The sequence below is a fragment of the Lygodium microphyllum genome, chromosome 30 (assembly GCF_053477565.2).
Source record: "Lygodium microphyllum isolate KBCC chromosome 30, Lygodium_microphyllum_v1.1.10, whole genome shotgun sequence".
Lineage (NCBI taxonomy): Eukaryota > Viridiplantae > Streptophyta > Polypodiopsida > Schizaeales > Lygodiaceae > Lygodium > Lygodium microphyllum.
The window spans coordinates 20,769,742-20,780,234 of NC_141164.1; the positions used below are offsets into that span (position 1 = coordinate 20,769,742).

The window sequence follows — 10,493 nt, forward strand, 5'->3', positions numbered from 1 at the left end:
GTCCAGCAGGGGGAGGGGCTTTATAATGTGTGGGAGGGGGGGAGGAAGCTGCTATTCGCCGCCAACCGGGGGGCTGCCTGCCCCCCATCTCCAGCTCACTCCCTCTCTCTCTCTCTCTCTCTCTCTCTCTCTCTCTCTCTCTCTCTCTCTCTCTCTCTCTCTCTCTCTCTCTCTCTCTCTCTCTCTCTCTCTCTCTCTCTCTCTCTCTCTCTCTCTCTCTCTCTCTCTCTCTCTCTCTCTCTCTCTCTCTCCCTCCCACCATGCTCAAGGCAATGGGAGAGAGAGAGAGGGAAAAAAATTTTAGAAAAATCAAAAAGGGGGGTGAGTTCCTATGGGGGAAGGCACGGGATCACGGGGGGAAAATGTTACATCTACCAAGCACTAGTGCACTACATGTGAATAGTAGCACAATAGCAAATCATAGCAAAATTTCTAATGCACAAATTTATTCAAATAGTAGCAATTTCCCATAGTTCTAAACCTTTCCTAGCATCCAATTGAAATAACTTCCTACATTGTACCCCAACAAGCTAGTAATTTTGCATCTACCCAAACATGTCAAATGTTCTTGCACCATCACAAAGTATATGCTAATAGTGTGTATATTGGGACTTTTCCAATTGCCCAAACATAACAAGCACTGATGTGCCATCATACTACTACTTACGCCAAGCAATCAACACAATGACATAGCCCCATCTTGGAAATGCGCTCTTTATAGTATGAAAATAGTATATTTTGCATCAATTCATGTACATGCTCAATCCATTCATGCCTAGTTTCTTGCATTGCTCACTCCACATTTACTTGGTTTGTAGTAATCCTCCTTCGCTGCTAGGGTGGAAAAGCATTCATAAGTTAAACAATATAGATTAGACTAACCATTTGTAAATATCAGTTTTGAAGGAAAATTGTTTAAAATATCTCTTTCACCTAAAAACTATTGTAAAACAAATTTGAGAGCAATTATAGAGCACTTACCAAATCACACCTTAATCTTTTGGAAATTCACAAAATGTTTCCAAATTTTATTATGAAAAACCAAAATGCTTTGCATTGATAACCTTCAATTTTCATTCATTTCTATAGAAAACAAAGTGGGGTATTTTAGTCAAAATGGAGGGGTGTATTGGGAGTATTGACCAAATGTGAGAAGTACATTAAAATTTTGAAATTTCAAAAACTTGATCATTTATACAAAAATAAGAAATTGTTGAATTTCATCAAAAGTGACCCTAAAATTAGTTGCATTGAAATGTTTCGCACAACACAAAATGCAACAATAGTTTGACAATGTGTAAAATACTTTTAAAAACATTTAAAGTAGTTTGCATAATCTAAACTTCTAAAGAAGAGCCACACAAGAAACTCCTAAATTTTTTGCTTCTAATAGCAAACTTGTTTGCACTTACATGTAAACACATAAGAAACTACAAATACCTACAAGGCTATGTATGCTTATCTATGAATAGATAACATATGTTTTGTTGCCATCAAATGATGGTAATGATGATTAATGTTTATCCAATAGATAGCACCTTATCTACACCATAGAAAAACTAGGAGCAAACTATTACATGAAATAGAATGCATAGACCTCAAGTCACACTCTAGATTCTTATAATTGGTAATGTTAAGGTAATTGCATTATTTTCACTAGATTGTTATTTGAATCTTATAAAATGCTCTAATTCTATAAGCTATTTGATCAATAATTAATAATAAAAATCTTCATCATTAGAGTAAAAAATCAATCAAATTTCTCTGAAGCAACCCCTCTTGAGAATTGCATCCTTGGCTTGTCACACTTCTCATGTATGTGATTGCTTTCTTGATGGTATGCTTTTCCTCTATGTTTATGTGTGAGACTCTATAAACATTTGGACATCACATATTTTCTATGATAACATCTTGTTTTTGTCTCAAAAATGATATGTTGAAGTATCTTCAACTAACTTGTTCAACCATGTGATACTTCTATTCTTTTATTAAATATGGGAAAAAGCTAGAGTTTATGTAATTGATGGCTCTATTAACAACCAAGCAGTTCATTGGAAGTCAATAAAGGATATTTAGAACGCAATTGAGTATCTCAAATGGATGGTAGAAACTAACCTCAACACTTAAAACTTGCAACTTTTTCAATCCATGAGTAAATGCTTTAGTGGGGCTCAAGACATTTTAGATTTTACAACTACTCCACATCTTCATAGCTTTTTGTATGGTTTTAGATAACAAATGGCATATAACAACTTAGCACTCTTCCAAATTACTTAACAGTTATCAACACATCCACCTCTATAAAGTCGTAACATTAAAACTACATTATTAAACTAGATGTATACTCTACGCAACTATAAAACATTTGAATCATTTAAGTATCCTGATCATCACGTAATCTAGTAGAAAGGGTGGATTGGTGTTAAAACATATCTTCCACAAGTTTTCAAAAATTTCATCTGTATTTTCATTTGTAGAACTTGCTTTAACAATGAAAATGACTGATTACATTTGCATCCTTTTTTTTTCTTTGGGTACCTTGTAGAGTAGGCAATAAGGCTAAGGACAATATTTTTCTTTTTCTTTTTCTTATGGAAGGTTTATCTTTTTACAAAATCGCAAGGTATGGGAGTCATTTGCACTGGAAAGTCCTAATAGTGCTCCAGTTGAGGTGGGGCTATTAAAAGGCATCGAGCAAACATCCACAATAAAGGCCATATACTTCCTGTGTGCAAAGTCATGTTAGCTTTTCAAGGCCAAATTCACCTGTGTAAGAGAAGGGCCACCTCTAATGGCATGGGACACACATACCCATAGGGAACTTTTAACTAAGGTGAAAACTTAAACCAAAGAAAATGAATGTAATGCATGGCCACCACTCTTCACAAGATTTGGAGGGGAAAAAAGTCATAAGCCTCGTATTGAGCTTTTAACTAAGGTGTAAGGCTAAATAAAGGAAAATGAATGTAATGCACGGCCACTACTCTTGAGAAGAATTTGGATGGGGGGGAGGAGAAAAAAGTCTCAAAGCATTACGATCCCATGAGCATGCCACATCCGAGGTATGCCTTGATGATGTGGTGGTGGGGATTAGGAAGTCAAATGTAAAGTGGGCCGTGATGAACAAAAATGTGTGCAGTGTGAAAGCGGTTAGCTTGCAAGAGAGCAAGGAGGCACTCTAAAACTTCACTAGAAAAAATTTAGAGAGAGAGCGAGAGAGAGAGATGAGAGAGAGAGAGAGAGATCCTCAATGTTGCACTTGTGTTTTGCTTTGTGTGTGTGTGTGTGTGTGTGTGTTGACTTCAATTGATTTTTGAAACCCCACCTTCTCATTCTTAGGCATAATTGATCTCACCTCATTCTTAGGCACAAGAGGGGCTCTCTCTCTCTCTCTCTCTCAGCGCACCTTCCCTTGTTGCCCTGAGAATCCTCACCCCTGCAGACCATGCTTTGCAACCATCCTCACCATTCTAACCACTCTTCCTAGCCCACCCAATGCTCCTAGAAGCAGCCATGGCCGACCTCTCAGTCCACATTGCTGAATTTCCCACCCATCACCATCATCTACACCATGATCATGTTGATAACAATACAGATTCAATCCCTTCTCATCAGCACCCCATCTCTCTCTTGGAAGAAGACCAGCAATTTGTGAGTAGGGTGTTAAACAGAGAGCCTTCCAGCCTCGGCGAATCCAATAGACTCGGCTACAAATCAACTGCTCTTAAGGCAGGAGAAGGGGTTCCATTTGAGTGGGAGGCAGAGCCTGGCAAAGCCAAGAGCAATGGTGACCCAGATCAAGAGAAAGAAGAGGCTGTGCCTCCTTTGAGCTTGCCCCCTATCAGGCTCATTAGCTCTGCGAACAACAGCCCCTCTCCCTCTCCTTCCCCTAGATCACTGACAGAGAAGATGAAGAACCTCCTCCATAACATGAAGAGAGGTGACAGTAGCCCCGAACCCGTATTTAGTAGAAGTTCTTCCTCCATCAGAAGATCATTTCAAAGGAGAAGACAATCTAAGTCTCCTTTGTCTTTCTCGGAGATGAATGGATCTCTGCAAAGCTCCTGTGTGAGTAGTCCCCATCAACACTCGAACTGGCATTTTGCCCCCACACAGGATTCTAAAACAGAGAATGACTTTGCTAGCCCTTTGGGGTATACAAGTGATTCAATGTACTACTTCTCTCCTCTTTCAAATTCTTCTGCCAATACCCATGATTTGATGTCGCCTCGCCGTTCAACCATGACACGGAGCTCAAATGGCAGCACAGTGTCACACCCATCCACCATCTCACCTGCAATGTACTCCAATACAGCAGGAAGTCCACAATACAATGGATCCAATGCCGGAAAAACTGCAGGCCCAACTTCGTTGAGGCTGTCAACCTGTCTCTTCAACATTGCTTCAGCTATCGATGGGAATGAAGACAATGACAGCTCTTCTGATACGCAAGGGGGCAAGCAAGGCAGGGGATCCCGCTCATTTGCATCACCCGAGCTTGAGGTGTTGGATGAGAGGGCGAGCATAAGCATCGGCACAATGATGCCACAGATGACAACATTGGATGAGTTCATCAACAGAGGGGGACCATCAATGCAACGATCGTTCTCAACCTCGCGAGTTACGTTTGCAGAAGATCACTACCCCACCAGCAACACAGCAGCATCCAACAACCGTAAGAAATACTTCTCTGGGCAATTGGGCCCCTTCCAGCACAGGAACCCCCGTGCCCTAAACGACCCCACATGCAGCACACTGGACCAGCTGTTCCCACTTAGGCGCCCAAATTCGTTCACGCCAGGCCCGGTTCAGAACCGGAACCAAGGCCTAAGGCTCATGGTCAAGAATCTAAGCATGGAAGGTGATGGGAGCCCAGATCAGGGGTACATGGATGCCCTTGACACAAGCTTGGATGGGAGGAGGGATAGTGAACAGCCGGGGGGGGTGGCCTTGTTACTGAGTCCGCTGGCGAGGCCGGCACAGGAGGTCGTGCAGCTGGAGAGCAACGAGAAGGGGTTTGCCTACTCCCCTGTGTCATCTGCATTTGTGTTCTCTCCGAGGAGAGCCGCGGCGCAGCCGACGTATTTCAACTCATCATTAGCATCATCAACAATATCATCATCCACATACTCATCCAATTCTGCATCCTTCTCTTCATCCAACGGCTGCGGCAGCCGCAGGCCCGCCATCATCAACGCGCACCCGAAGCCCATCCTGAAGAAGAGCTCCTCCATGGGGGCTTACTCTCACGAGCTGGGCCTGGCAGGAGGAGGAAGATTTGGTGGTGGGGCTGCCGGCCATCACTATGTGCCCATGTCGCAGCCGGCGTCGCCCAAAATATCAGCCGTGCTGCTCCGATTCGCAGAGGCCGAGGAGCAGCTGTATCACAGAAGGCGGCAACAGGCGCAGGCCGGCCCTGCATGCTTGGTCTGTGGGCTCTCTCTCTCTCTCTCTCTCTCTCCCTCTCTCTCTCTTTTCCCCAAAATTTCAAAATTCAAATACACATTCCTTCAGGCAAAAAGAATCGAAGAAGAAGAAGACAACAATAAAACATTTTTGGTAGCTTTAGCTCAAAATTTAGGATGTATATTTTAACCAAATTCCTTGTGTTTATTATTTTTTAAATTTAAAAACTTACAAAATCAAGGCTTCAAACATTCTTATGAATTGTTTGAATATTCTTTTGAAATTTTTGTAATTTATTTTACATTAAACCTTGGCTTTTCATGAAGAGTAATTTAGAGCAAGGATAGATGCAAGTCAATTCGACCTACATGAATCCATATGGTCCAAGGATGTCTAGATGGGTATCGATGACTTTGAACTCTGAATTTTTGTGTGCCTCTCTTGAGTCAACTCAGTAGCATTAACAAGTGGAAGTAGTGATCTACTGGCCCAATCCCATTGGTTTATCTCTGGTTCTCTTTCCCGCAAATAGATGTCTCTCTCTATAGATGTTCTCTTTTTCTCCTATGTTAAAGGTGAGGTCCATTGGCTTTTTTTGAACCTATGTGTGGCTATGTTGTCTTGACTAGCCTTAGTTACACACACAAGTCAACAAACTTGTGCATGTTGGCACTCTTAATGATTTGTGTCGAGCAAAAGTACTTCAAAACACAGAGCCCACAAAACTAGTGGTAGGGAGCAAATGTTTTGGTGCTTTTCTTATCTTGAATACTCAAAGCATTGTTAATACAAGCATGATCTCACAAATTAGAGTGTATATTTGAGCTTATCTTTCATAAGATTGTCACTGCAATATTATGATATATTGGATATCCCTAAATCGATGCACTAATCTTTTGTCATTTACTTTTGCTAACTTCTTTCTACCATGCACCATAGTTCTATATTAAGGAAGCTTTTAGCTCTCTTAGTTTAAAAGGTAATGCTAGTGCACACACATAAGGTGACATAGAGAGTGTAAAAAAGCACTAGCTATTCAATTGTGGCTTGGTGCAAGTTTCTACCTCTTATATTACTACATCCAAGGTCTTGAACCTAGGAGCCATCACACTTACTCACTAAAGTGGTCATGTGATTGGGAACTATTCACAAAGGCAACAATGTCACACTACAACTAGGATTTAGTTTCTATGCATAAAAGAACAACTTTCAGAATTGAAAATCATTGCAATCTTCAAATTTGGCGATGGCTCTTAAAGCTTTGATATAGTCATGCTTGAAGAAAATTTTATTTGTTAGAATAAACCTCCTTTAAAGGTACTAAAATCTAATCTCTAACCTTGCTTGCTTGAGTCTTGCCGATTGTGAATGTCAAGAGAACCATTTTTTGTAGTCCCGAGAAAGATTGAGTGAGTAATTCTCTTTGGTCTCTAATCTTTTAGTCACCCCACTAATTTTTATTCTACAAAAATATTTTATAAGAGCTTGCAAAGCTTTGTTGCTCTAAGCTATCACAACCTCTTATTCTTGGGGCCACTCCATGGTTGGAACTTGGGTTGTCCATAAGCACCATTTTAGACTTAGAGAGAAAGCAGTAATTTTTCTATAAAGGATCACTTTTTAAAAGCCTTACATTGCCATTTGTACCCCATTTATACTACATTTCACATGAGAATGCAAAAATTTTATGAATTGCACATGCATTCCAATCAAATGTTGGCCTAGAACCTACATAGGCCCTAAACATTTGTCAACAAACAATTGATCCATGATCGTGGATGGGCCTCACTAGTGCCAACATACTTAGATATATGTAGTAAGTGGACTTTAACACCTCTTCTCTATAAAAAAGGTAGTCCAAGGGTTGCAAACATCCTTCCTACCTTCCTATCACCATACTTGGGTTGATTTGTGCATAACTAGAATCTATTTTTTCATATGATCTTGCATGAAAAGTAGTACTCAACTTGAGTTCATTAATCTCAACCATAATTAACATCACGCTACTATCTAGGCTTTGAACCAAATTTTCCAATTGGGCCCTAGCTTGGAAAGGAGCTTAAGAAGTTATTTTTCTACTATTACAAAAATGACTTGAAATTTAATTAGCCTATGTTATTGCTCTATGACAAACCTTTATTGCATTTCTTTTGAATGTTGAGTTCTCTAACTTATATCAAGTCTTCTTTTGCAGCCAATGTGCTCCTTTTTGGGAAAGACCTTTATGTGTCGATCAAAGCTTGCAACTAGTCATAGCCATCTACATGGTTAACCCATCAAGTATGAAGAGTTTCCTCGGGCTATATATTGAAATGTTTCTAAAAAATGTAGAAAATTTATATGATATCTTTATTTCTTCATGCTTATGTTTTGTCATATTCTTTATCATGTTTTGTAGGAACCATTTTAGCACGATGACATCTATCTACTTTCCAAGACAAGTTTGTAAGAATTCATATTCATCTACTACCCAAAGGTATCATGGATCACCTAAAGGATGCATGACACTTAAATGGGATGCATTATTCAATTTTGTTTTCTCCTAATGTTGTAACAAGCTATTGTGGTGCATCACAATATGACATGCACGAACAATATATATTGATTGTTTATAGATGTATGTAAGTAAACTTCTACTAAATTACCAATGTAACTTTCCCTAGTAAACTTTATCCTCTAGTCACAACCATGCAATCTATTAAAGAATCCTTCCTTTTGTAATGACCCAATACAATAATTCATATATAAGGTCCCCCAATTCAAGGCTCTCTCTCTCTCTCTCTCTCTCTCTCTCTCTCTCTCTCTCTCTCTCTCTCTCTCTCTCTCTCTCTCTCTCTCTCTCTCTCTCTCTCTCTCTCTCTCTCTCTCCCCATGTACATATTTCCTCTAATAGATATGTGTCTAGATGTATACATGTGCATATTTAGGTATGTATATGCATTTGTTTAGGTGTCTATATGTGTATCTATGTGTGCTTGTTGAGTTTGTATATGCATGTTAGTACGCTTATTTTAAAAAGGATTGAATACTAAATAAAGCAATGTTGACAACATGTAAACTTTATATGTAAGAATAGAATATTCAAGACATGTTAATTACACATGGTAAGAATGTATTGTGTAGGACAAATAATCTAATAACACTCTCATCAATTCATAATTGAGGCCATGCAGAGTAGAGTAGGTTTAAATTTGAAGCTTACGTTTGCATTTACTCATTAACTTTTACATAGGGATTTATCAAAGTAGAAGGGTTATGCTTATTACCAGCGTACATTCACAAGTAGCCTAGGAAAAACATCACCAAATATACCTACTTTCAAAAATAGCCTTGGATGGTTATCCTTTCGTAGGGATCTTGAAATCATGTAGTCAATGTCATTAAAATTGACAATAAAGCTACAAGGATAGCAAAAAGGCATGGAAAAACTTACTTGAGTTTGCTTTAACCACCAATGAGAACTTGTGATGCTTACATGTCTTACTTAATGGCATTGCAAATGGTATTGCTAAAAACGAAAATGCATAATCAATATCTAGATGAATTGGCACAAAGTGAGTGAAAAAAGAATATATTTCTATGAGTACCATGTGTGAAGCTACACAATTGCTATACAATATCTTTTGTAGAGAGTTGATACCATTCTATCTAGAGTTTATAAGTACAAGGTAGTTCCCTCCCATGTTGTTCATATTAGTACATGCTAACCTAGTTTTAAAGTGACACTTAGGTTGCTTCACATGGTGTATGAAAATGGTGGAGGTTTGTGGTAAGTCCTAGCAACAAGTTTATGGTAGTTGGTAGTGTCACCAAATCTAATAATCTACTCTCAATACATTCCCTTTTAGGGTCATTTGCAGAAAGCATGTCACATCATGGGATGCCACCTTTGAAGCTAAATATCTATTTTACAAATGATAAGGGCTTTGAGGAAAACATGAAGAAAGTGTGGAAGATAGAAATAATGCCACTCCAACCTTTTCCTAAAGGGGGGTATATGCATTATTACTATGAGAGTGGAAGCCAAACATTCAATGGAAGGCTAAAGGAGGAGGTATTTCGATGGAGCTTTTAAATGTAGAAATGTTGAACTAGTTGTCCTACATTGGATGGAAGAAGTTGATGGAAATAAACAAAATTTCCATGAAAGTATTGATGGGACTTTAGTTCTCACAAGCTAATTGATCGAGGAGGATGGGAGAATTGTATTGCTATGATAGATTTTTCACCACTCTTATGTCAAAAGTGAAGTAATCAAAGACTACCCAAACATGGGCGTTATTTTGGTCCCAAAAAGGTTAAGTGGATGAGAGAACACAATAAAAGAAAGGATATCAAGATCTAGCTTTCCAACTATGTCTTTGAAGAAAACTTCATCCTTGTCAAAGAGGAAATCATTTTGTTCGAGAGACTATATGACAAAGTTCATAAGAAGATGGGTAGACATTTGAGATATTTAGAAAATGGACGTTTTGCCTATTGAGAAACTCTAGGAACCAAATGGCTTAATGGATTAGACAAGACCTAGTTGGCACAAGTTCTTGAAAGAAAAAAAGAAAGATGGATAATGGCAATTATATCTTGCCTTAACCACCTAGAAAGTGCTTGTTCAATGAGAAGGGGAAGGTCTCCTCAAGGAGGACTTTGAACCTAGGAATAGTGCCTACTTTTTAAAATATTAGCTATGTGGAGAAGGAAATTTCCCTTTCTTAGATTTAAAACCTAGAAAGTTCAAAGTTTTTTTTTGTAATGTGACATTATATTAGAGTAATATTTACAATATTCATATAACACAAAACCTTAGGTCACCAAAGAGCTTTTGAGTCTTGTTAAAATTTCCTCAAAGATATCCCTTCACAAAGATCATTAAGGCTTTTCACAATATCATCACCAAGTTTCCCAAAATTCTCTTGGGATTAGCTACAATCCAAAAGACAAAGCTAAAAATTGCTAAGTTTTTGACAACCTCCCAAATCATCCAAATCAATTTAGCCTTGATAACATTTCAATGAGAAATAAAACACAAACTCTTTTATCCCTTGTAATAGTGCTTGCTCCCAAGTTATTCTATGTGCAAACCAAACAAT

At 38.6% G+C, this 10,493-nt stretch overlaps 1 protein-coding gene across 1 annotated transcript; it reads left to right on the forward strand.

Moving 5' to 3' along the window:
- Positions 1–3,232: 3,232 nt before the first annotated feature.
- On the forward strand, positions 3,233–8,166 carry LOC148009611 (uncharacterized). Its single transcript, XM_087673278.1, has 3 exons — positions 3,233–5,427; positions 7,601–7,686; positions 7,805–8,166. The coding sequence occupies exons 1-2, from the start codon at positions 3,496–3,498 to the stop codon at positions 7,676–7,678; spliced, it is 2,010 nt and encodes a 669-aa protein (XP_087529404.1). The 5' UTR covers positions 3,233–3,495; the 3' UTR covers positions 7,679–7,686; positions 7,805–8,166.
- The last annotated feature ends 2,327 nt before the right edge of the window (positions 8,167–10,493 follow it).